Source organism: Xiphophorus hellerii, chromosome 6 (assembly GCF_003331165.1).
Source record: "Xiphophorus hellerii strain 12219 chromosome 6, Xiphophorus_hellerii-4.1, whole genome shotgun sequence".
NCBI lineage: Eukaryota > Metazoa > Chordata > Actinopteri > Cyprinodontiformes > Poeciliidae > Xiphophorus > Xiphophorus hellerii.
The window spans coordinates 28950120-28977681 of NC_045677.1; the positions used below are offsets into that span (position 1 = coordinate 28950120).

Here is a 27562-nt window from a genome sequence, read left to right on the forward strand (position 1 = left end):
AACCACATGGACTATGATGGTTTACTATGTTTTTGTTTTTGTCTACAACAGTAAAAGTAAAATCCTCAGTAGCTGAAAACTTTTATAGTAAGACTTTTGCTTTCTGGATTCATATAGTATTTTACATTTTGTATTTATTTTAATTTGATTTGTTGCAGTTTGTGTCATTTATGATGTTCTTTTGGGGAAAAGTTCAGTGGCTTTATGAAAAAACTGCTGGGCCAAAAGAAAAAAGATCATGACATTAAATTTATTTAGAAAACAGATGTTATTGTAAAGATAAACTCTTCAGCGATGACTTTTAGTTGCGACTAACATTCAAACCTTTTAGTGAAGATATTTTCATCTTTGTGTTGATGAAAGTCCATCTGCACTGTAAAAACACAAAATCTTACCAAGTATTTTTCTCTAGTTTCTGGTGCAAATATCTTAAATTACACACTAAATAAAACAAAACTAACTTACAAGTCATTTCAAACTTATCAGGAAGATATAAGATCTTGTTTTTAGTCATTAATTCCTTCCTATTAATTAAAAAATGTAGTTCCACTTTCAGATTATTTCCCTTCTAACATGTGAAAATGTTTTCTCTGTGCTGCAGGTTTTTGTCGTCTGCTCCAGGATTCACCCAGAGGAGCCGAGAAATCCTAAAATAGATTGGTTTGACGTCTGTTTGCCCTTTAGCTACTTAACCGCTGCCGGTCGCTGGATTTGACTAATTATCTGGATGAGAAGCGGCCGGACAGATCAGTAATTGAAAAAGCAATGATTTGCCAGTGTGCTGGTTCTGCTGTACAGGACGATCCGGTGAGTCACGGCGGCTCCGAATCGCCTCCCAGGGACAGAAGGGATTCAGACTCCGCGCTGCTTCTTATAGCTACTCATAAAAATCAATCCTCCTGCTGGAGTTCGGCTTTTTTTAGACTTTACTGCAGCAAATTCTGCTCTCTTCATACTTGTTAAATATGTCCTTCAGGTTCTTGTATCTTTTTGAAGTCTGGATAAATAACTGGAACATAAAATCTTCTGCAGACTTTTATGTTTTCTTCCTTTTTTCAGCAGACAATAATGACTAAAAATTCATTTTTATAAAACAAATCATAATCTGGGTTCCTCTACCACAGTGAGATGGAGTGAGGTTGTTTCCTGTTTACTTTCCAGCGTTTTTAAACTGTATAAATATCCAATGAAAATGTTTTTATTTGTGCGCTGTAAAAAAAGAGACTGTATGTGACACTGAAAAACATGCAACCGGTTATTAATTACTGTGTTTTATGCATTTTTAATTCAAAGTTGGTTTAAAAAAAACAAGACGTCAGACTTTATGATAAAACAAAAAGACAGAAGGGGTTATAATGTTGTTAGTTTGTAAAAACAGATCCAGACTCCTTAGTTTAGATGTTAAATAAGCAATCCTTTTTTTTAAGCTAATGTGACATTTTTCCAAATTAGGAAAAATAATTAATCTGCCAAATTAAATTAAGTAATTATTTCTCTAAATTGAACAAAGTTACAACATTTCTAAACTTGGGTAAGTGACTCTGTTGCTGCTAAGCTAAGAGAAAATGTTGCTGAGTCACCATATTGCTAAGCTAGCTACATTAAAACACTGCTAAGCTAGCTGTGTATTTAGCCTGACTAAATAAAGCCAACTGAGTATACAAGTGCTCGTCTTGCTAAGTTAAAGTAAGTGATCTACTGATATTATGCTAAGCTAGGCTACATTAGCCTAATGTTTAACATGGCGAGGCAGCCATTTTGCTAATCTAAGCTGAGTTAGCATACTGCAAAGCTAAGTTATTGTTGCTAGAACTAGACAAAGGGAATATTTTGTTTATTAGGTCACTGTATTTTTCAGCTAAATTCAAAATATTGAATTGAATTTCCAACTTTCCAAACTTTTGGCTCAAAGTTTTTTCTTAAACTTACAAAATGTTTATATAACTTTAATTTTGAAGCAGTTTAAGCATAATTTCCATATGTTCTGTTTTTTCACTTTGTTATTGACGTCATTTCCTGTTTAAGACGTTTGTGATTTGTTTGTGTTTCATAACCAGCCGGATCTGAACCCTCTGGGTTTTTCCAGGTCTTCCTGCTTTCTCGCCTCGTCACCGTTGTCTTGTGCCAGAAGGTTTTTGAAAGTTTTATTCTGCTGCCGCTCCTGAAGTTTTCACGGCTGAGTGGCGAGGTCGTTGAGGCTGAGCTGGACATCGGAGTGACAGGAGAGTTCAGAGACTCCTGACTGGACCGGCGGGATCCTCCCTGATGACACACAGAAACCTGAGCAGGATAAAACCTTCAAAAGACTCCGCAAGATCATAGTTTCTACTTTTCAGGAGCTCTTTATGACTTTCAGGCTTAATAACGTCTAAATTCGGCCCAATTTTAACCAGAATAAGCTTCACCAGAAGCAGGAGGAGGAGTGCTAAACAATTGTTTCTTAATTTCATTGTTAGAATTCAACAAATGTTCTTAAAGTGTAAATAACCACTGGCAAATTTTACAAAATCCATTGTTGCTAAAATAAGCTAACTGACAATGTCGCTAGTCTAGGTTAAGCTAAATGGTGTTATTGATCAATGAAGTTTGTTGATCATATTGCAAAGCTAACAGATTGCAAAGCTAAAAGTTGTTGCTAAAGTAACATGCTACTAAACTAGGTTAAGCTAAATGGCCTTTTGGGAAGCTAGGTGACTTGATTGCTAAATGCTAAGTTAGGCTTAGTGACAACTTGACACCAGGAACCGTAATAGTTCAACTGAATTCAGGTGATCCTGAGTGGTTAATAGACGTAAATGTCCAAACCAACCTTATGAGACTTAAAAACATATTTTTATTTATTTAGATGAAGTTTAAAATGCATTTTATTAGTTATGCAACAAGTACAGATGTGTTATTTTACCACTGTGTGGAAAACAAGCCGAAGTGGTTTGGTAAAATGGTTTAATTTTGTATAATGTATTCAGTCTGAAAACTACAACAAAATGCCAAAGCCACAGCTGCAGGTTTGCTAGAACAAAATGCTAAAAGCATGACTTCAATTTTAGCATAATTTCCATCGTTGATGTGGCTTTGGCTTTTCAAGCTGTAGAATCCAGAGTTCATTACAACAACACTAAACCAAAGTTCAAAAAACCAAATCATGAGACAAAAGACATCTCTTTTTAGTAAAATGTGTGTTTTCTTCTGAGTGAATGTTTTCCTATCATGCTGCTGCAGGTACTGCTTGTTTCCTGTTTACCCAGACTGTGAGGATCCTTCCTGGGTCTTTGTCAGAGACCCAACTGGTGAATAATTGAAGGCATTACAGCGCTGCGTTATATCTGCATGATGTGGCCGACTCCTCAGCCGCCATGTTTTATTCATCCAGCTCATCCAACTTTCACGGCGCGGGGTTAAAAGACACGAAGACGGGGACGACTTCAGCAACACGACCAGCTGAGGAGGAGACGGGCGAGGAAATCCTCTCATTGTAGACGGGAGTGAGGTTAACGGAAACTAGTTCAGATTTGGTTTTACAGAAAAGCTGGAAGACTCAGCAGGTTGACAAACAAAGGACGCTTATATTGAAGCCCGAATGAGATTGTTTAAAGTTGTATTGTCTTATTATTTTGGAAATATTACCGTTCACACTTTGGTAAAAGCCCAAAATTAATCTGACATTCTTGCATTCTTGTTAGCCTGAGTTAAAACCCTTCAGTTCAAGTCCAGCTCAGTCCTGCTGCAGATCCTGATTTAACTCTCTGAGTATTATTTAACTGCATCCAGATTATTTAACTGCATCCAGATTATTTAACTGCATCCAGATTATTTAACTGCATCCAGATTATTTAACTGCATCCAGATTTTTGATGCCTGGTTGTTTATGCTACTGGAAAATGTGACAGCAATCAGACTTCTGCGAATGGTTTACACATGCTAGCTAGCTAGTTGGTGTGCTAGTTAGCATGTATGACATTTCTTGTATTGTATTATGTTTGGGTTAACTTTAATGTATTTTTAAAAATAGTGTTTGCTTCATTAATTTAATGTAGTTTGTCTGTATTTGGTCTAATCTATCATTTTATGATTCGTTCAGCTAGAAAAACATCATCAAACCACTTGTAGCTGCACTGGAAGTTAATTTTGATCTAAATATGATTTACAAGTTTCATCACATTAGATTTAATAAAATCTGATGGACTGTTTAGGCTTAATTATGCAGCAAATATAAAAAAAATATTTTCTTGGTTTACAGATTTGATTCTAGACATGAGATTATAAATTAAAGGTAGAAACAAAGAGATTTAATTTGGTCTTGACCTTGAGATGATCGGTGGATTTTCCTGCTGAATCCGACGGTGGAGCCCAACATGGACGTAGAGCCGCCATGAATCAAACTGCTCCCGTGAAAAATGAGTCCAGCTGTCGTCTTCTGCAGGACTGACACAGGATCAGATCTGCCGATTCAGCAGAAACAACAAAACAAACACATCAATCTCACACCGAGCGTCATAAATCACCATGTGACCTCAGAGCCGCGGCGGGTTCACAACACGCAACTAATCCTGGAACCAGAACCCAGGAGGTTCCAGGAGATTCATCGCTTCGATCTGAAGAGCAGCGAGGATCAGTTTGACTTTCAGATCAAATATTTTCAGACCTTCACTGTTATTGATCTCGTTTTTTTCATGTTATATCAGAGCTCAGAAGTGTAGAAGAGAGAAAATCTAAAAATAACTCCACCAAAAAGCCTAGAAACCATCTGAAGCAATAATGAAATCGTGTCATTTTCCTAATAACATAAAATAAAGACAGAAGGTGACGAGTCTTTGCTTCCACTCTTTCCCAGCTCTCAAACGTTTTCTCCATCCAGCGGTCGGCTGCTCAGTTTTTCCGTCTTCCAGACGGTCCTAATGTTTATGGATTGGTCAACATTGATTTTCCATTTTCTCCCAGTTTCAACATTGCCATCTTTCTCTTCACAGACAGTTCTCTGCTCTCAGTGTTTGTTAACAATAAATGCAGCTGGAAGTGAGCAAACATGCTGCTGCATTTTTTGTTCAGTCATTATTAATGGACGCAGCAGGAAACCGATAAAACCTGCCGGTCATGTTTCAATGTTTTAGAAATCCAGAATAAAGGCTGGCAGGATGCAGAAATGATTCCTTAAATCTGAGGGGATTTATTCAACATGAATTCAGTTTTCATAACCGCTGCTATCTGAAAATGATTTGACCCACTTCACTGGAGAACTTTCTGCTTTTGGATTTTGAACTAGAAGATGTGAACAGTTGAGTCAGGAGTCCATCCAGTGTGCTAACATTTCCATAACCTACATTAGAAATATTAATATTACTGTTGGCTTGGGATGCTACTATTAGTGTGCTATTTTTTGCATTAGCAAACTGCTGGGAAAGAATGTTAATGTCAGTGTGCTAATTTTTGTGTTAGCATGGAAATAGGCTAATACTGTTAGCATGAAATGTTCGCGTGCTAACGTTTGTTTTTGCATAATTTCAGACTATTAATATTAACCAACTGTTATGTCACCTTTAGTGTGTTAATTTCTGTACTAGCCTTAAAACATTAGCATATTAACATTAGCATAAACATATAATAGCATGCTATTTATAGACATTACTGAAAGCTTAGTATGCTAAAGGTGCTGTTAGCATCAAAATGTTAACCATACCATCTTAATGCTACTATTTGCATAAAAACATTAGCATGCTAATCGGAACGCTAGGATGCTAATGTGCTTTGTGTTTAACTTGAAACTTTGAATTTCAGAATGATTAGCTAACTGTACAGCTAGCTGTAAAAGCAACAACGGAGCTCGCTGTAAGTTTACTGACGTTTTGCTGTGGCAGCAGTTTATAAAAACGAAGGCAGGAGTCAGATTCCTCCTGTGATTGGTTGCTTCTGATGGCGCTGCTGCAGAGGAAACCCCACATCTGTCCGTGGCTGCAGCTCAGGACGCAAAGATGGAGACAGGGAGGGTTCCTGAAGGCAGGTTAAATAATTCATCTCACAGAGAGACGGAGGAAAGAAAACAGCAGACAATAAAACAGGAAGTTGAACAAAGATTAGGACTGAGGAACACTTACAGATCTGGAAGCCTCACCTCATTGTGTGAGCGCAGCAGTAAACAATGAGCTGTAAATATCTGAGACTTGCATCACATATTTAGGAACCATCATCTGTTTACGGTTCCACAATCAAGAACTTTGACTCTATATTAATGAATCTGATGGGCCTTTCCAACCTCCTGGATGATTGTAGAAACAACCAGAGACATTCAGCCTGAATTATACATTTAGCTGGAGGCCTTTTCATGTGGAGGAGAAGCTAGGAGACGTTAGCGTACGCCGTCTGACTGAAGAAATGCTCCTCATAAAGTCAGGAAAAAAACACCCAGCAGCGCCGAAGAACTGGGTCAGTGAGAAAAATCATCATATTAAGAAAAAGAAACTGATAAAAACAACAGAGAATTTAATTCAAAACTGAGGACAGGAAGAAAATCGACCATTAAATCCATTAAAACCAGTTTGACCACAAAAACCAGTCAGTCAGAATGAGCAAAGCACTCTGAGCCATTAACCCTGATATAATGGTCCCAGTGTGACAGTAAACACCAGTTAAATCAGCTGTTAAATACCACTGATGGTTTCTAAGCTGCTTCCAGACAATTTAATGAAGAATTTACAGATTTGTGGGAAAAACAGAAATTTAACAATGATGCTAATTCATATCAGAAAAAAACACAAGATTAGATTAAATCTGCTTTAAAGGTGAATATCAGGGGAAAATTAAACTATATACAGTACAAATACAGATTTAAATGTCTGAAATGAAGCAAAACCCAAAAGGAAATGAGCTAAAACGTATTTACATCTGTAGAAACATGAGCAGATAAAAGTATCCATAGATTATTCAGACTGATTTGTTTTTAAAACAACAGCTTCCTGTAAGTTTTCCCAGTGCTGCGAACACATCAGCAGTATCTTCTGTTTCTGTTCTCAGATCAGATAAAGTATTACTGACGGAGCTCCACAAGGCGCCACACTCGGTCCTCCTCTGGTCTGTTCGTTACAGAGACAATCCGGTTTACAGCTTAAGGAAAAGTCATTAATCTGATTGTAATTTTCCAGGGTTTGATTCTTGTTCATATTTTTTTAATAATTCTCTACAGATTATATCGTTTACATTCATATCCATCCATCTAACTCAACCTAGGAAACATTAAAGTTATCTAATTTAACACCGACATCAAATCCTTAAAATCCATAAATTCTTGAAAATCTCAATCAATGCAAAAGGAGTTAGTTTGAAAGATTTTACATTTTTGAGGCAATGGACTAATTTTATGTTAACTTATTTATTAGTTTAGACATAATATGACAGAAAAACAAGATTTATGCCCTGATGATCTCAGGATAATCTAGAAAAATGTTTACATTTTAACCAAGTAGATCATAATCATATATCTGGCAATAGAATGTAAAAAAATAAATGGCCTATTCAAAGTCAAAACTGTCTTCTGGTTAACCAAAGAATTTGTTCTGAACATTTCCTAAAACTGCTCAGAAACCTACAGCTGATGTTTTCCATGAGCTGTAAACTTTATTTGCATGAAGTTGATTTTATTTTTGAGTTTATTTCCTCTCAGTGATGAGCAACACATTTCCTTTGCCTATAAATAAACACGCCTTCATTTTGAAAAGCTGTGGAAGTGGGAAGCGAACACTGAGTTACTGCACAGAGCAGGGGCTTTATTACCAATAAATCAGAAATCTGCAGCCAGCAAATGCCTGATCGGTTATCAGTTATCGACTCATTTCTGGGTTACAATAACTAATAAAGATGTTTTCCAGTAAAACTGGAGAAATTAATTACCAAAGTGCGGCTCCAGGCTCCAGGCTCCAGGAGTTTTGATGTACTTGCAGGTTGCAGTAAAGACAAACATCCTGCTGTACAGCGCATACAGCTCAGTCCAAATATAGCCTGGATAATAAAAGAGTGAAGCCGTCAGGAAGGCAGAACGATTCCTGCAGGCGTACAGAGGAGGAAGAGGAGGGCGAGGAAGAGGAGGAACGACCTCGGAGCTTTTTAAGGTGACAACTCAAGAGGAAAGTGAAGACTCAGGAGAGTTCAGCCGAGATTCAAGGAGAGAAGAGCAAACTGAAGAATAAGTTTATGTCCTCTGGGCAGAGAGGAGCTTCTGATCAAAGTCTGGCAGAGGACCCGAATCTGAGGCCGAGCATCACAACACAACGGCCTGAAGCCGCAAACAGAACAAAAAACAGCCACAGCTCATCGATTTTTCTTCAGCTGCAGCTTAAAAGCAGCACAAAATTAAATCAGGGAAGAGAACAAGTCAGGATTTTAGTAGCTGGTGAATTAATGAGAGGAATATGTTCACTTAAAAAAGAAACAAACTAACTTTGGTCGACCAGCAGCAGTTAAACATCCGTCAACTAAGGTCAGGTATGAGAGAGGCTACGCTAACTGCTAACAACACATAATCATCAGTCAAGCTAATTGCTGAGCTAACAGCAAAATCAACAATTAAGTTAATATTTAATCTAACTGCTTCCCTACTTATTAAGCTAATACTAACCTCTGGTGTGTCACTCAGAGCAGGGTAAGAGTTTTAAAGGCAGATAACTGGACTTTTGTTATCTTGAAAACATTTCAGCCTTATTAGTGATGCTCTAATTCCCAATCAGCATGATTGATCTGAGGACAGTTTATAAACCTAAAACTCCCAACCTATAAGTTTCTGAACTAAAAACAACTTTTGGATGAGAGGTTTAGTTGCCTTCATTAATTCTCAAGATTGACCTTTGACCTAACAGTCAGGGTAGAACTCAGACAAATGCCCGTTAGCGTGACAGTTAAATTCAATTATTTTAAGAAACAGTCATGCTAATATAAGCTATACATAAGCTAACAGCGCTCTAAACACTCAAAACAGTGAAGCTAGCTAACTAATTCAAGTCACGTTAACAGAATGAAAGCTGAGCTAAAATTTCACTAATAGTCAAGCTAACAGTCAAGAACCTCTTGAGCTATGCTAATGCTAACATTCATGCAAACAGTTGCATAAACAGTTGATAGTCAAGGCAACACTGAACAGTGAGACAGCAATCACAAAGTTATGTAAACGCTATTAACATTAATAGTCATGTAATAATTAAGCTAACATGCTACAGAGCTAACAGCTTCTCTACTCAAAGTAAAGCTAAGGTGTCAAGCTAACAGCTGGGCACCTTAAGTTGGTTTGCTAACCGCTAATAAAACTCAAAAGAAGAAGAAGCTACCAGCTGAGTTAGCAGACGAACTAATAGACAAGCTAATAGGAGAGCTAACCTTCAGTCAAGATCACAATTTAAGTGGCCAATAAGTTACAGATCAAGTTAAGAGTATGGTGAATATTTAAGCAAATATTGTACTTTCTCAAAATCAAGCAAATAAGCACAAACATTTTAAGGGAAACAGCTGAGCTAACGGTTAAGCTAATATTCGAGCTAACAGATACGCTGACGACATTTTCTTTCTACAGATTGGAGGTTTCCTGTTGAGGCCAATAAGGCTGAAGAGCCGCTGACAGAGACGAATAAACCTCTGAGCCCTCATCAGATCAGAAACAGGAAACTTCAGCGTTCAGTTAGCACACCTTGTACCTCTGAGGAATTAGAAACTAATTTAACATTTGCTCTTTGCAAAGAAATGAAATGAGTCCAGGCACACACTGAGCTCAAACTTTGGGGAAAAGCTGCAGAAACTCTTATGAAGGTCCAGAGAGGCTGCCAGCTTCCTCATTAGAGGTTTCACTGATTCTTCAATCTGAGATCAATAACACTGACATCCACTAAAATATTAAAACCCCAGTTCACCATAGAGAATCTGTCACAAACTGCAACTAAAGACAATCAGATTAAAAAGCAATTAAAGGTGAAGGTCAGTATCACTGGTTGATGTGTTTCACAATGACAGCAGATTGAAGTTATATTTATCTGTTTTTGTCTGTCCAGGTGATAAATCTTGTTTGGTCTTAATATTTACAACATACACATGGATTCTGTACTTTAAGGTTAAGAAAAAGGATTTTAAAAAAGAATAAAACACCAAAAACTGTCCAGAAGAAAATCTTTTTACTAAAACCAAAATGTTTTTCTGTCAGAATCTTCTGAGGTTTTGTTACCAACACTAACATTTGTTTTGCTGTAAGACAATTAAAATCACTTAACCAGGATTTGCATCATTTTCTGTAGAGCGGCGGTGAAACTGTGTTTTTAAAAACATTTTAGATGAGTGGAGGAACCTCCGGGTCGTCCATGAACTCTTCAGGGAGTTCTGCTGTTCGACCCGGTTTTTCCTGAAGATCTTCTCCGTTGCTCCGCTGAGGAACGATGTTGGCAACATCAACAGATTTACGTTTACTGGGATCAACTTCCAGCCTCTCAGGAGTTTTATCCTTTCTGAAAACAGAGAAATGTGTGTTTCAATAAAGCTGGAACTGAGTTTGGATGCATTTTGCACTCTTTAAATATCAGAGCTTTCATGTTTTAATTGTGTTTGCAGCCACAGTGAATCTATTTTCTTTCTTTTTCCCACATGGAGCTGAAACTGTTACAGTAAAAAGCAGAGATCAGGCTGAGAGAAACAGTAAAAGTTGCTGATTTTGCTCTGCTGCTGAGATCTGTGGCCAACAGCAGCAGAACCTCTTCACCGCCGTCTGCTGGTTTATTAAGAGGGGAATTCGGCTTCCAGAGGACGAAACGTCCCGACTCAGAAACGCTGCTGCAGGAGAACTGCAGGCTGGACCAGAGAAACGGGTTTAAGCTGAATCATCTTCCTGAAACCCAGGAACTCGACAGCTTTCGGGTCAGAACCTCAGATTGTGACTCTGAGTTTCTCCTGAACATCCCGGTAAACCACAGAAGAAGAGAGGTGGAGGTGTCATTGCTCCAGCTTTGGTAATGAGGATGTAATTGAGTTCTGACTGGACGGGCCGGTTCTGGTCAGTGTCTGGTGATCCGTCGGGTTTTGAGGAATCTGATTGTAAGTCCATCAGCTCACCTTAGATAAGAACCAGACAGAGATGGTCGATGCTCAGATGCTGAACTACTTCCTGACCTGGACTGTAATCTGATGAGTCACGGGTCACTTCACGGGTTCGGACCTCCTCCAGCCTTCAGAACCACCTCAGGTCTTCACAGCAGAAGTTCAATGGTTTATCAGAGACGTTGGTCCATGTGGAGCTTTAATTTACTCGGCTGTTTTGGAAACTTTCAGTTGAATGAAGTTCAACATCTGCGTCAAAGTTTTGGTTATCGACTGAAGAACGCTCAGTTACAGATTTATATTCATGCTCTTATTTTGAAGTCTGTTTATGCAGCAGTTCTGTTTCCTCTTTACTTTTTTTCAACATCATTTGTTAATTAAACAAATAAATGCAAAAATGGTTTGCTTTGAGAGGCTCCTTATTAAGCTAATACTAACCTCTGCATACCTAATGCTAAAAGTGCATTAGCATTAGCATTACTGTTTATAATTAGTGCTTTTGGGTTAGCGTAGCTAGTAGCGTTTTAGGCTCAGGTTTCCATTCCGAGTAGTTAGTTTTTGTTCGGATAGGATGTATTACTAGCTCAAATTATTTATTTGGCATCTTTTTTATAATAACATTTTTTAATGAAACCAAGAGCTTCTCTGCTAATCATAAAGACATTGTTGGGTGGAGAAGTCAGTGGTCCTCTCTGCTGCCCCCTCTGGTGAGGAGGTGCCATCCCACCCCGTACATCAGCCTCTGTATTTTCCCATCAGTTTTCATTTAGTGAATGAATCATCGGGAGCTGATCCTGCCTGACTTCATGTTTCAGATGATGTGAGATATTCCATTATTCTAAAATCCATTTCCTGCTCTCAGGAACATCCAGTCAGACCTCATCATGTCCTTCAGATCCGTTCCTGCCGGTGTCCGCTGCAGGATGGCCGATCTGTGGCAGAGCCAGGGGTCAAAGGTCGGCCTCTGATCGGCTGCATGGTGCAATAAGTCAGCAGCTGCTGCTCACCTGTCGCCAGGTTTAATGCATGGGGTTTGATGGGGAGAGATGAAGGACAGGAAGCGACTATAAATGATGATGGTGATGAGGATGATGATGGTGGGAGTGGCTCCAGGCGGTGGAAGCTCTCCCAGCAGCCTGTGGTTCACCCTGATGCATCCTTTGGATGATTTATTATGGATTACTGATCAGATAACCAGAGGATGATCTGCAGGTCAGTCAGGAAACTCAGAGATTCAAACACTTCAGGTTTAAACACGATTATTTCTGAGTCCCTTTCTACGGCTGCAGAAAGATTTAAATTTCCAAACAAATCCTGTTCATATCAACAACAGTCACATTTATTCTGTTTTGTTTTTAAAAACTGCAGGACTTGGAAATATAACCTGGGATGTCTCGGAAAGTAAAAATCAGGTTCCAGAAAACATGACCTGGACCTGGACTGGGAAGTTCTGGAAACATTGTAAAGCAACCAGTAAGTTTCTAATGTATCCTGTTGCTTCTGGACAGTACACAGAAACTTTGGGTTTCTGTTATTCCTGGACACGGCGCCGTGTCCGGTGACCCGTTTCAAGCCGGTTCTGCTCAGAGGTTCTGGGTAAAGTACCGTCCTGGAGTTGACGGTCAGCGCTCCGGTTTGGGTTCCGGGTCACGGTCCTACCTGTTCTGTTCCTCTGCTGAGCTGCGGCTCGGAGCGGCTCGGCGCTGGCGAGGAGCGGGCTTCTTCACTCTGAGTTCACCTTCAGCCTGAGGGAGAGGTCAAAGGTCAGTGAGCCGGTCCGGTTCGGAGTCGTTTGAAGATGAGACACAGATTTACTGATTTACAAATAAAAACCTGAACAGCGTGATCGATACGGCGAGCAACAAAAAAAAAAAAAAAAAACTATTTAAGTTCTTTAAAGAAAAAACTTTTTCTATCCAAACTGTTTTGTTTTTATCATCTTGTTGATTTTGGCAGAATTTAAAAAGTCAAACAAAAACAGAAACAAAAACAGATTTAAACTGGAAACTTAGCCTGAAGGAAAAGTTCAAAACTATTTCAGATTCAACTTTTTTTTCAGTTACAAAACTTTTTTTCTTATGAGCAAATTTTATGGCCCTAATTTTTCCCCATAGTTCCTGGACAGAACCAGAACCAGAGCCAGCAGTACCGACCCGGGGCATGGTCAGAACCAGGTGTCCGGTGGTCTGGGAGCGCCGGGCCGTCGAGCTGTCGGGCTTCACCTCCGCAGGAAGAACCACCTGGAACATCTGCAAGGTAAATAATTCAGAACCGTAATTAGTGAGATTAATGCAGCGACCCAGTTCTGGCACCGACCCGGTTCTGACACTGACCCAGTAGCTTCAATCATTACTCCAGCCTTTTATAGACGCACTTCCAGAATAGATCGGCAATCAATCTCAGCAGAGAAATCCCAGAAAAACTAAAATGATTCATGTTGGAGGACAAACTGGAGCAGATTGTGATTTAACTCCCAGACTGGGAGGCTTACTGGGATCTGTGGGCAGAAGGGAAACCTTCAGCTCTTTGCTCCTCCTGCTCGTATTAAAGGAGATTTTTTGACAGCCTGAGGTGAAGCATCGCAGCATGAATCACTCCACCCGCCCCACCAGGACGACTCCTGGCATAAAACAAGCGCACATAAATCCCGCAGCGTCGGCTCTGATGAAGCGTTTGCTGCAGGAAGAAGCGGAGGCTCTCCAGCTCCTGGATGATCATCCAGATGTTTGATGATTCTGACATCATTAGTGGGAGATTAAAGCGCAGCAGAGGTTTCCTCACAGCTGCTGAGAGAAATATGACATCATAATCCAGAGCAGAAATAAACAAACTCAGCTGAACAAGACAAAGAAATCATTTTTAATCTGGTTCCTCTGCAAACAGCAGACATATTCATTTGGATCTTTTTATTCTAGTTGATTATTAAACATGTTTCTGTTCTCTTTTTGCTGAAATAGCTTAGAAGTACATTTTATAACTATATATTATAACCATTTTCACTATAATTTCTGTTTTATCTCATAAATATGTAGAGAAAACAGAAGTTGAATGTTATGACTTTGTTTTTGTTGGTAGATGTAATTTTTTGGACCTCCACAGTCAGCAGCAGGTGGAAAATTAAAGAAACATGAAGTAAAAATAAAATGTGAATTATTCTGCTGTCAGAACGTTTTTGTACTCATGGAGAGTAAAAGGAGCTGCTTTTAATAATTTTTTGGTTTCAAACCCGAGAGAAAAACGATGACTCAGCACTAAAGGAAACCGACCTGTTAAAACGCCACCGCAGTCGGATCAGGCTGCTGGGAGTCTGAAGTCTGCTTTTTGTTTCAAAGTTCAGGCTTTATGTGAAAAGTTTAACTGTTTTGTCTCAGCACCTTTCCTTTGACGCTGACTCTGGCGTACGTCGGCTGGACGTCCACATCCATCAGGGACGTGTCCATGTGTCTGAGGGAGGAGACGCGCCAGGTCAGTTTACACTCAAGTGAATAAAGATCAAGTTTCCAAACTGAAGTTCTCAGTGAAATTAAATCAGATTTATTAGGAAAACAACAAACTCTGCAGCACACTGAGGATTCAGCAGGAGAGATACTGTTTCTAATCCATTCTATGTTTTTATACATTTTTTCCCAAAAGATCAGAATAAATAAAACAAGGAATTAAAACCCAGTTTAAATGTTGGAGCTGCCAGCAGGTCTCACCTGTAAACGGCCAGGTCCAACACAACAGCGTTGCTTTCCTCATCCTCAGTCAGAGAAAAGGCCAACCTGACACACACACATCAGAAACCCGACGGAGGGATGCAGGTCAAATGTCACGTCAGATTTTATCCAGAATGTAGCAGAACAGAAAACAGCAGAATCTGGATCCTGTCAAAGCACCAGATGTGAAGTTCTGACTGTTTTTAAAGGAAGACCCTGATTCTCTTACTTGGGTTCGTTGATGTTCATGACTCGTCCGTCAGCGGTGATCAGAGTCCTGGGAGGTTTGTTCTTCTTCTCTGGTTCCCTGCAGACAAACAGAACCACATCCAGACAAACTACACTCTGATGCAGTGAGCAGACGGGAAAGTTCAGATCCAGAATCATGGCGTCTAAAGCGATGGAAGGGCCCGCCATTTTTCATCTGAAAAGTCCTCCGACGTGGGCGGAGCCAAGACACACAGAGGGGCGTGGCCAAGTGTGGGGATGAGTGGGTCAGCAGGGCTGCAGTCAGGATGACAGTACACTGTTGACAATTTATCACTGTGTTGCTACAATTGGCAACTTTGTAGACAGCTAGTGATTTTTTCACAGAAGTGACTAGCTAGAAATGGGAAATGTGAAAACAGCAGTCGCTCTGCAGTGACTGAGTGAAGCTCCGCCCCTTTCACAAACACTGCAGTCAGAGCAGAGGGGATCCAGTCCGCTCCAAGTCCACACGGCAAATTAATCACAAGTGCAAAGCTGAGAAACGATCAGCGCTAGCAGTGCTTGTTGTTCCAACTTCTTACACCAGGGGGCGTGTGTCTGATGGTTTTAAACCTGAACTCAGGTTCAGGCTGGAACCAATAGGAAAATTTAACTGCAGTAGCTGCACTTTAGTCCACAGAGGGCAGCACTGAGACGATTTTAGGCAAAGATATTTAAGAATTAAATAAAATTTACACTAAAATGCCACAATTTGAACAGAAACATAAATATAGTAGTTAAGGACCAGTTTACACAGTTTATCTCCAAAACAAAGTTTAATTTGGGTTTAGTCACTAAGTTGTCGGTGAACTGGAAGTAACACGAAATCTAATCAGTCAGAACATTGAAAACGGGTCATGGAGCCATTCTAACTTATTTAGTTTCTGTTCCTGGTTGACATTTCCACATCAACGCCGTGAGACTGTTGCAATATTACAACATGCCTGTTTTAAACTTTTAAAAAACGGACTTTTACTCTGGGTTTTATCATAGAGACTGAAGAGGACACGTAATGTAAAAGTGCTTTATATTTAATATGACATTTTTATAAAACCTTAGAAAAACAAAAAAGAAATAATCTGAAAACAATTTAATCTTCAAAGTTTTGCTACAAATCCATGTTGCTTTGTTTTCATTTTTTATTTCTATATCTGGGTCTTGCAGGGTTAAATCTGAATAAATTGTTTTCTGTCTCTGTTTTTCTACGGTTGCCTCCTGAAGCTGGACGTGAGTCAAAGTGTTTACTGCCGTTACAGACGGCCACTCTCTCCTTCAGCTGCATGAAGCTGCGGTGAAACACGCTCCTCACAACCGTCCGTCCATTAGACCCGCCGCGCAGCAGATGGCTGCGTCTGTGTCTGAGGCAGGTGAGCGTTTAGCGCGCTGCGGCGGGTCAGCTGCCCCGACCTCTGGCAGTGGCCATGAGGAGCCTTCAGTCTGCTCAGCTCAGAGCCGCGGAGATGAAGAACGAGCTGCCAGACTGAATATCAAGTTGTTTTGTTGCATCTTTTTCTCTTTTTTCACGTCGAATCGCAATTTCATGTGTTTGAAGTTACACAAACGATTGCTTGGATGCCAGGTATGGAGAAAAATATCTTCGTTAACTAACCAGTGGAACTATAACTTTCTCAACAAAAAAGGTTTAAAAGTTTTTACGTCAGAAGTTACTGACTTAAAACAAGCTTCTATATCTTATTGAAAAGTTATTTGTAAGTTAGTTTTGTCTTATTTCAAGTGTATTAAGATACTTGCACCAGAAATTAGACCAAAATCCTACATAAATCCTGAACAAATCCTGCAGGTTTGGAACTTTGTGACCGGGTGAAAGTGGAGTTTATAATTATTAAAGCTGTGAAATGAGATTTGACTGAATCTGAGCATCCTCATCAGTGTCTTTCTGTCCATGCAGCAGCTTCTCTCTGCTGCTGACAAGGTGACGTTGTGGCTCTGCAGCACGTCTTCCTCAGATGGGTGTGAAGAGTCTCAAACAGCTGAGTCATGCAGACATCAGAAGTGACAGCTCTCTGCTGGCCTGAGTGGAGTCAGGAGGTGAGGATGATCTCTTCAGACACCTTCCAGTTAGCCATTAGCCGACCGAGTCCGTCCTGGAAGCAAGTCCTCTGAAACCTCATCAGGTTGGTTTTACGTGACGGAGGCGTACAGTCGGGCTCTTCCAGCTCAGGACAGAGGGAACCCCGGTGGCCCAGACACCAGGCCGGAGCGCCGGAGACCGGTCCTGGTCTTGGAGGAACCAGACTTGGCTCCGTCCCTGCTGGGCACCTCTGGTTATTCACAAACCCCAAGTGGAGACGATGATGTCCTGAACCGAAGTGAGCGGTCAGAAGTGAGGCTGGCAGCGTGCTGTTCGGGTCTGAGATTCAGCGGTTGGTCAGGTGGCATCTGACAGATGGATGAGTTCATCTTCAGACTGTAAGAGGACTGGAGGCCAACCAGGTGTCTCAAGGCCCCAGCATGCTCAGGCGTACTTCACTCTGCAGAGGTCCGAACATACTCAACATGGACTCGAAGCAGGCCAGATGATACCTCAGAGAAACCGTTCATGCTCATCCCCACCTGCACCGTCTCCATGCAGCGTTAGCTGTCCCCATTAGTCAGGCTGTCAGTTTCTTTGACCTGGAAGCGTCTTTGTGTTTTCAGTCTCAGCTCTACAGAATCGTCTCCTGGTCGACCTTACAGTAGAAACAACCACAGGAGCAGGAAATTCATCTCTCCTGACATTCCTGTGACGCCATGAATGGAGTCAGTGGTGCTTTGAACTTTTTAGACTCTGAAAGCTTTTATTTTTCAGAGTTTGGGTTAACTCCGACTGAAGTGCTAAACATTTGGACTGATCAGAAACACCTCCAGGTCTTTGGCAGCAGACGAAGCAGCAGAGAGCGGTAACCCAGCAGGATCATTCATCGGCCAAAACTCGGCTGTTCTGCTGCTTGAGGTGTCAGGAAAGCTGAAAGCTGTGAGTCAGCAGGAAGCGGCTCTGTCCTCATGGCAGTTTGAAAACTGAGACGTTCTGAAGGCTCTGTGTGAAGCAAACCAGTGGACATCCAGAGGTAAACTGCACCACAGCGAATGTAACGACTTTCTGTGCCAGAAAACACAACAAAAATTGAGCCGTTTGACATTTTTTCTCTCCTCTGTCTGTTTGTTCTCACCCTGTTTCCATTAGAGCCTAAATCTGAGTTTTGTGGTTTTATTTTGAACAACAAATAAACAGAAACATGAGAACAGAGTCAATCCTGCAGACCGACGGGAAACCCGAATCCTCCAGTTAGAGGTGGGATGATCTGTTGGTTGGTCTGGAGGCGTTAAACACAGACGGTCCGGTCTGACCCGGAGGTCTTGGAGAGAGTTTATGGATTTATAATCAGCCTATAGACGTTTCCCCATCAGGTTTATCTGTGTGGCCTTTAATCACAGCTACACCCTCGCCTCCACGACTCCAGTTACAGAACAACAGAGTGAAGCTCCACCAGGCGGCCGGATAACAAAAACGGACCTTCAGAAAGGGACGGACGCAGCCTTTAACCGAGGAAGCAGACAACAGACTTTAATCCCAACAGCGCAGGACTAGCAGGGCTGGTTCTACTGTTATCAGCTTCCTGTCCTGGTTGCACAACTTCAACATCATGTAGCATAAAACGCTCAGCAGTCTGGTGAATGATTTATCCTTTAATCGTTTAATGGTTCAGTGCGTTTGATTCACGGGGTTATAAAGACTCACGTCCACTGGCATGGATCCACAGCCGGCCCAAATGCACCAACACACCAGATGAAACCAGTATAAATCATAAAGACACACCAGATGAAACCAGTATAAATCATAAAGACACACCAGATGAAACCAGTTTAAATCATAAAGACACACCAGATGAAACCAGTTTAAATCATAAAGACACACCAGATGAAACCAGTTTAAATCATATAGACACACCAGATGAAACCAGTTTAAATCATAAAGACACACCAGATGAAACCAGTTTAAATCATAAAGACACACCAGATGAAACCAGTTTAAATCATAAAGACACACCAGATGAAACCAGTTTGAAGCAGAAAGACCTGCAGTGTAGGGACAGTTTTTACTCTGAGTGGATTTGGGCCGGCTGTCTGCCCAGGATTACAGGTGCAAAATGACTTTGGAGCGTCGGCCACCGCTCCGTCCTGCTGACGTTCCTGACCACAGACTGAGAAACCAACGTTAGAATCAACCCGGACTTTAACCGGCTACAGAGAGTTGACAGTGGTGAAGGAACTTAATGCTGCCATTAACTTTGGGTACTTTACCATGGAAAGTAGTCCTGGCTCAGTACTCCTCTGCTTTCTCCAAGGCTGGATCTCTGATGACTGCACTGATGTGATCCACCTGGTGGATTCTATGTTTTCACTCTTTGTTTTGACTCTGCTGCCGGTTCAGTGCTTGTCTCTCCTCTGTCCTGTCGACTCCCTGTCAGTCGTAGCAGAGGACAGTTTCTTCTTCCCGTTGGAAAGTCGTTGTTCCTCTCCACTCTCACCAGATGCTTAATCAGGATGGCAGATTGCTGTAAAATCAGCGACACAACCCAAGAGACTGTCTGCTGTCGTCCAGGAGCAGTGAATGCCGCAAGTCAATCTGAGGGTTTCCGAAAACTTTGATTTGAATTATGAACTGAAGTTGATGTATTGTTTATAACCAGTGGGAATAAATGCATCATAGGACTGAAATGACTTTTTTGTAAAGTGCTGATATCTGTAGTCACTGTTTTGGGTCGGAGTCATTTAGCTGCGTTGTAATCAGATTGTGTTTGTGAGTTACAGAGAGACGAAACACGATCAGAGGCCCATGTTCGAATCTCATGTCATTAAAACTCTGGAAAGTGATTCAGCTTCCAGGGGAAACCGAGGAGATTTAATCAGACTATGGATGATCAGGGAACAAACTGTGGAAAACTAAATATTCTGTGTTGTGATTGGCTGAGAGGGATCGTTCTGGATCAGCGGGATCCAGTCTGGAGTCCAGTCAGAGTCCCAGAGACGTTTCCTCATCCTCCAACCAGGTCCAACCCGTTTTCACACATTAACAACTTATTTTCTGTTCGTTATTAACTTTCCTACTTCAAACAATCCAACATTTAACCTTTAAATCGCCTCTAAACCTGTCGGTTCTGTCCAGAACCTTCACCTCTAAACCCGTCAGTTCTGTCCAGAACCTTCACCTCTAAACCCGTCGGTTCTGCCTGAACCTTCACCTCTAAACCCGTCGGTTCTGCCTGAACCTTCACCTCTAAACCCGTCGGTTCTGCCTGAACCTTCATCTCTAAACCCGTCGGTTCTGTCCAGAACCTTCACCTCTAAACCCGCCGGTTCTGTCCTGAACCTTCACCTCTAAACCCGTCGGTTCTGCCTGAACCTTCACCTCTAAACCCGCCGGTTCTGTCCTGAACCTTCACCTCTAAACCCGTCGGTTCTGCCTGAACCTTCATCTCTAAACCCGTCGGTTCTGTCCAGAACCTTCACCTCTAAACCCGCCGGTTCTGTCCTGAACCTTCACCTCTAAACCCGTCGGTTCTGCCTGAACCTCCACCTCTAAACCCGTCGGTTCTGTCCTGAACCCAGGAGTTCTGAGTCCCAGCGGGCCGCAGCAGAACTCCGGGTCCAGTTCTGTCCATCCAGGACGTGTCCAGCGGCTACATCCTGTCTTCCTGCTGACCCGGCGGGTCTCCGTTCGGTCCGACGTCACCAGAACATTCTCAGAACAATCGGCCCGTTAAGCTCCTAATTAACCTGAGCGGACTCGGCAGCAGACGCTCTAATCTGCTCTGCTGACGTCAGATTAAAGTCCAACATCTCCTCATCTGCTGAGGAAGGACGGGTCCGATACCCTGCAGCAGCTGCATCATGCTGCCATGACCTGAAGGTCCGCTCGGTTCTGAGCAAGACATCAAATCTGCACAGAAACGCTCAACATGTTTTATTCTGTTTGTTTTTTTATTTCATTTCGTTGTTTTTTCTTCCTCTGATGAATCTCTCACTGATGGCTTCAGCGTGGAAAGGAAAGATTTTAAGGGAATCTGTTTCTTCTGCAATTTATTCCAAAAGATCAATCAATAGATTGATGGAAAAAAAGAGTGAATGTTGACGCTGTGGGCAGGAAGGAGCTCCAGTAGCAGTCCGTCTTACAACGAGGCTTCTGACTGAAGGCTGTAATGACATGCTAGCAGCTCAACATCCCGGCAGCAGAGACTCCATCAGTTGTTTTCTAGCTCTGCTAATCCACCTCGTTTGATTTTGCCGCTTCGCTTTAAACTTGTCTGGCTTAAAATGGTCGCATTTCTTTAAATGACTCAAACAGAACCCGTCTGACAACAGGAAGGAGGCTGGTAGGTCATAAAAAGACAAATTATGTCCAGATCTAAATAAAGTCTCTGATTTACCGTCTGTCTTCTTCTGGTGAAAACTAAGACGCATGTTTCATGTCGGAGAAGAAGAAGTCGGATAAAATGCGACATGAGAGTTCAGACTGACGACGCTTTGACAACTTGAAGATACAATTTAGCTCCACATATGGAAGTGGCTCAGACTGGATGTCTTTTGAGTGAAAAGAATCGGGTCGGTCAGACTCGTGTGAAAAGTCGGATCTGGTCGCATTCGGCTAATGAATTATTATTTTACCAAATTTTACCAAATTTGGTAAAATGAAAAAATCATCTGATCTGATCTAGTTTTTGTATTTACTCAGGTTTTCATTGTCTGATATTAACATAAATCTATAAGGAGGAAAAAGTTCATTAGTTGGGTTGGGAGGTATCAGCAGTTCTGGTTCTGGTTCTGGTTCTGTGGTTTGGGATCATAGGTCCAGATGTTTCTGCTACCTGGACTGAAGGTCTCCATCTTTCTGCCTGGTTGTTAAACTGGTTCCGCTGTCTGGATCCTGAACCGGTTTGAACTGGAGCTGAATCTGTTTTCATCTCTGCTTCCTTCCTGCAACATTTATCTGAGTTTTCCTCTGATTTTCCTCAAGGATGAAGAAAGAATGAAAAATGGGCGGAAGCGTCGTGACATCAGCTGCTCAGATGTTCAGTTTCTGCTCAGGTGGAGATAGAAACAGTGACACCTTGTGGCCAACATCCTAAACTACATCCAAACAGACAAAGTTCATGATTTGAGTTCTTGGATATTGGTTCCTGTTTAACGCCTGGTTTTTTAAATAATGTGTAAATACATAATTTAATATGTTTCTTAATCTATGTTTAAGATGTTTATTTACCCAGAGTCTGATGGAACAAGAACAAAAATAATCTGCGGGATCAGGAAACAATTGACAATTTTCTCAACAAAATTATTCTGAATGTTTTGGAGAATTGCTCCATAAAATAATTTCATATTTTTTATATGTTTCCAAAACAATAAAGTTGAAATCTTTGGCTTTAAAGATTTTAACTTTGGGATTCTTCTTCTCTGTGTTAAATCGAACATCTGACACAAACGGAGTCAAAGTGTTTAGAGGATAAAACAGATGAATCTGGTCCACTCACTTCCTGTTGGCGTTCTTCTTCTCCTCCAGGCGGCGGTGCGCCTCCAGCCGGGACTCGGGGGTGAAGGAGCAGGGCGTGTGCCAGAAGTCCTGCTCCTCCTCCTCGGCGCTCCGCAGGTTCTCCTTGTCGTCCTGTGAGCTGAGGAGGAACACGCAGACATTCAGACCATCTGGGAAAGTTTGAACCAGGTTTGCTTTCAGCTCCAGATCCTGAATTAAGGAGAATTAAGATCAAAACTCTGTTCTTCTGATAGAAATAACTCCACTTGCTGAAACTCACTCTGGTTTCCTCTCCTTGTCTCTTTGTGCAGCCTCCTCTTTCTGCTCCTCTCTCCTCCTCAGGTACTCCTGCTCCTGCTCCCTGACTCGCCTCCTCACCTGCTCCAGGCCCTGCGAGGCTCTGATCCGCTCCGACCGGCTGATCTCTGTCCCGTCCAGCCACTGGAGACGGACACACAGGACAGGGGACTTCTGGATGCTAACGAGTTAGCTTCAGCTGCAAGTACTGCCTTCAAATCAAGATTTAAATCCTGAAAGGTATTTAAAGGCGACCTGTTATGCTTCATGGAACAGGTCAGCGTAGGTTTATAGCCTATACAAAACATGTTAATCACATTTTTTGCACAAAATACTTCTCAGATAATCAGCTTTTATTCAGTTCACTTCTGTCTATTTGTTAGCTGTTTCATGGCCTCTGTCACCTTATATCCAAACAAGCAGCTGCTGGCCACGCCCCCTAACGTTTACACATTCAAATAAAGGCAAACAGATGTGCAATTGTACAACCATACAACTAAAAGAAGAAGTGGAGCATCCTGTACAGGATAAGCAGGATTTATATGTCTGAGCAATTTAAATATACATATATGGCAACGGATTATGATAATATGGTTTGTGGTTTATTTGTGGTCTTTTGCTGCCATCTGCTGGACAAATTAGAAATAACTGTTTATAGCTAGTGAAAATAATAGCTTTCATTTGTTTTGTCCTCTGTATTTCTTGTAGACCAGTGGTCCCCAGCCACCGGGCCAATTGGTACCGGGCCGCGCAAGAAATAATGAACTACTTCCGGATCTTTTATTTTGAAAATCCTAAACCGGATTTTACCGGTTACGTCTTGCGCGTCAAAATTGAGCCAACTTGCAGCAGAATGAGTAACAAAACAAAACATCGAAGGGCTGCCCGGTCCGCGCGACTGAAAAGGTTGTAGACTGCTGTTGTAGACCACTCTCAGCTCTGTTAAAGAAAGTTTGGACCTGAAATCTCTCCTCTCATCCTTTACTGGATGCTCGTAGTGGCTGTACTATTTACAGAACTAACCCTACTCATAAAGGGAACACAACAGCTTGGCTGGGTGTTTTGGCTTCATAGAAATTTGACTCCGTAACGTAATGCCTTGAAATTGTGCCTCTGTCTCTTTAAGAAGCTCCTGCTGTTTCTGAAGCTCCGCCTCCAGGAAGTCATTACAAAGTGGCTCCTCTATTAACCCTTTAACAGAGTTTTTACCAGCGTTACTCTGAAGAGTAGCTTCTATAATGAGCTCAGCAGGTCCACCAGGGGTTTGCTAATAGCTGCTGGCTAGTCTGCAGGAGCTGAGGGGAGGAGCTGCGCTTTGAAGGCAGGGCTAGGCCCACCCAGGCTTTTTGGACATGGCGATTAAAGGATTTCTCCAACATGTCTGAAAGAATCAAAGCAACACTCTATTATAACGTGATGGAAAGATAAAAACGTTGATAATTAAACTCTTGGGCTGTTTTTAGAAGCAGTAGATGCCAAAATGGAATAACAAAAACCTGCAAAATGGGAATTTTGCGTAACAGGTCCTCTAAAATCCCGTTTTTGCTGAAGATGTTTGAGGAAGTGCGGTGACCTTGAGCTGAGGCAGCGCCGCCACGACGTACTGCCGGTAGCCCTGGAACTCGGTGCAGGGGTTCCCCACCAGGTAGAGCTCCCTCAGGTGGGCGTTGTGCTGCAGCGACTCCACGCTGCTCAGCAGACCCACGAAGTTCACCGTCAGGTCCAGCTTCCGGAGGCTCTCACAACCTGAAGGAAGGAGCAAAGTCAGAGTCTGCTTCTGAAAAACGGGCCTGCAGGGTCGGCTCAGCGCGCACACCTTCCAGGTTTTCAATGACTTGGATGTTGTTCAAGGCCAGATTCAGATACTCCAGCTTCTTCAGGCGCCCCACGTTCTCTGCAACAGCAGAAAAGACTGAACTATAAAAGATAAAACAATAAGAACTCAGTAATTGCTGCTCTTTAACTGGTGAAACACTAAAAATCAGTCGTATCCAACAGAGAAGCAGAGAAAAAATCCTCGTTGTGGGAATTGTGAATCAATTCAAAACAATCACATTTCATCTGCTTAGACTTGTAAAATAATATTCTGAATGATTCTTTCATATATTTTTATTTAAGAAAAAACCAGGAAGCTAAGCTAATCTAATATTTATTATTTAAGTATTTAATGCACAAACCTGTTTTTGTTTAAATATAATCTGACAGTATTTTTAGAACTGTATTAAATAATGTTCTATATAAAATCATTCCTCTGGTCAGTCACATAATTTAAACAGAATCTGTAGACCGTTGGAAGAGAGAAAATGGTTTCTGAAATAAAAATAGTTTCTGGATCGAATCTTGATCCTAAAAATCAGAATTGAATTTCTCGCTGCTGAAAGATTCACGTCTGCTTTCCAATCATTTCTACCATAAATAATAACGTTCTGGTTTCCATACATTCATATTCACACAAACGCTTTAATTTAGGGATTTTAATGAGTCATTTGAAAGTTTATTTTTTAAGGGAATAAAACGAAATGAAATGATTTTTAAAACTGCGTCTCTAATCAAAAGTATTCACACCCTCACTTGTATTTTTAGAAAGTTTCACCTTTTCCAGACACTTGTGTCTCTATCAATATGATTTTAACATAATTCTGGGTGAATATTTGACCAGTTATATTAAAATAACTCATCAGAACCGGTTTTGGAGCTCACTAAGCAAACTGACCTTAAACTTCCTGAATTCCTTAGCTGAGGAGTTTTGAGTCATTTTTACCATTTCTGGGTTAATAAATTCAAACTCCAGTATTTTAAAATAATTTCTACTGTATGTTGCATAATTATTATTCCACCCTGGAAGGAGAAAGGTTCAAATAAATCACTTAAAGCCCCAGATGATCCAGAATAAACCCCATCCTGACTGTTTCCATGCAGGTGTCTCCTGTAAACCGATCGGTACCGATTCTGGGGATGAGGTTGTTCTGCAGGTAGAGGATCCTCAGCTCCCTGCACCACCTGTCCACATGCTCGATCCGCTCGATGTCCTGCTGGTGCAGGGAAACCTCCTCCAGGGAGAGGATCTCACAGCCGTTGTGCTCGGCCCGCCGCCGGATCAGCTCCTCTGTGACTGGATGGGGAAAAAACAACAAAAAGCATGGATACACAGGAGTTTATGGAGCATTTCTGAATGTTTATGATTAAATTATTATGTTAAAACATGTCAGGATTTCTCAGAACCTACAACAGAATGAATTAATTCAACACAAGACTATTTTAAACCATTAGAATATTATAATTAACTTATTTCTATTGATCAGTGATATTTATATTTTACGCATACTTCTCCGCATAGTCTTTAAAAAAAAACCAAAAACTTTATTATTACATTACGTAACAACTCCACTGAGCGGCTAAGCTAACTAGCATTTATTTTCCATGAAGCGGAAACAAACTGTAAACAAAACCTGAGAATAAATATGATTTAAAGACAAATAAATCCGAAAGTTAACAGTAAAATTAAGCTTATAGACGTTAAGTATCTGTTTTTATTAGTTTTCCGGTTCTTTTTCTCCTAAACTTACTGTAAACCATCTTAGTCTCAGTCGTTGTGACGCGTTGCCGTGGAAACCGACTTTTTGCTACGTTCAAATTCTGTAGGAAATTTTAAACATTTCTAAACTAATTTAAAGGGTTTTACTTTCTGAACTTGAAATGATCACAAAACAAGTCAAAAATTAAGAATTAAAAAAGAATTGAAAGATAAGTGTATTAGTGAGTCTTTAAATGTAACAAAAGTGATAGGATCTAGTCAATATTGATCAATAAATCAGACCTAAGTTCAAACTTCCGTTTAGATCTTTAAAGGCAAATACTCCACCATCATTATTTTACATAATATATGACATTTTACGTTTATTGTAGCAACTCATGCTTGTTTTATTGTCTTTTTGTTTCCTAATAAGAAATCTTTACTTTTTATATAATTTACGTTTTAGTTTTTACTGAAGTTTTCCTTAAATAATAGGAGTTACAATAACATTTAATTTCCCTTTAAGATTAATAAAATATTTTTGAATTTAAACTAGAATTTGAAATAGAAATGAAATACTTGACTTTTTATTGGTTCTGAAATGTACAAATGCTTCTCAGGAACTTATTGATTTAGCAACTTTTCCTCCGTGACATGCTGATGGTTCATTACTTAAACTTATATTTTCTGCTACACACCAGAAACGCTGTCACACATTTTACTGTTTGGCTCAGGCGTAAAAACATCAAACTTCTGATTGAGTAACAATTTCGCCTTAAGACGGAGCATCAGGGCGAAGAGAAAATACAGAATAATAAAGTCATAGAATTACGACAATATGAAGTCATGGATTACGGGAATAAAGTCGTGCAATATAAAGAACAATGTTACGGTTCAACTTCTCATATTGATATTCTTATATTATTATGACTTGGTCATTATCGTACGACTCTATTCTCGTATTATTTCGTTATTAAGGTAATATTACGCCTTCATTCTCGTTTTATTCCAACTTTAATGTCATTCTAGTAATATTAACTTTTTATTTTTTAATCTGGCCCCAATACTTCGTAATTCCAAAATCTTCTTCAAACATATATTATTTAATGTATATTTAAACTCATTTGTCAGGATTAATAAATAGTCAAACATATAAACAACAAAAACCAATAAAGCCCGCATTTACAGTGTGTTCTTGAACACAGCATCCCATCAAGCCGCTGA

At 40.8% G+C, this 27562-nt stretch overlaps 1 protein-coding gene across 6 annotated transcripts; it reads right to left on the reverse strand.

The window, feature by feature from the left end:
• Positions 1-249: 249 nt before the first annotated feature.
• Positions 250-27402, reverse strand: dnaaf11 (dynein axonemal assembly factor 11). Of its 6 annotated transcripts, XM_032564538.1 has the most exons (14): positions 26391-27402; positions 25769-25936; positions 24641-24718; positions 24398-24570; positions 22808-22968; positions 22529-22666; positions 14980-15057; positions 14751-14816; positions 14427-14496; positions 13206-13301; positions 12712-12797; positions 10310-10466; positions 4303-4439; positions 250-3438 (listed from the first exon to the last, which is right to left on the reverse strand). In XM_032564538.1, the coding sequence occupies exons 1-13, from the start codon at positions 26398-26400 to the stop codon at positions 4434-4436; spliced, it is 1287 nt and encodes a 428-aa protein (XP_032420429.1). In that variant the 5' UTR covers positions 26401-27402; the 3' UTR covers positions 250-3438; positions 4303-4433. The 6 variants fall into 6 exon arrangements, with proteins under 6 accessions (XP_032420429.1, XP_032420428.1, XP_032420427.1 ...); XM_032564537.1 differs by having other exon boundaries at positions 250-2262; positions 4303-10466; XM_032564536.1 differs by having other exon boundaries at positions 2816-10466.
• Between the last annotated feature and the right edge of the window lie 160 nt (positions 27403-27562).

Bases quoted from the DNA above. Each gene is read 5' to 3' on its own strand.
- dnaaf11 (XM_032564537.1), bottom strand. The intron at 24,719-25,768 runs GTACCGATCGGT...CTGCTGTTGCAG, and splicing joins CAACCTCATCCCCAGAATCG to AGAACGTGGGGCGCCTGAAG. The intron at 15,058-22,528 runs GTGAGTGGACCA...GTTTGTCTGCAG, and splicing joins AAGAAGAACGCCAACAGGAA to GGAACCAGAGAAGAAGAACA.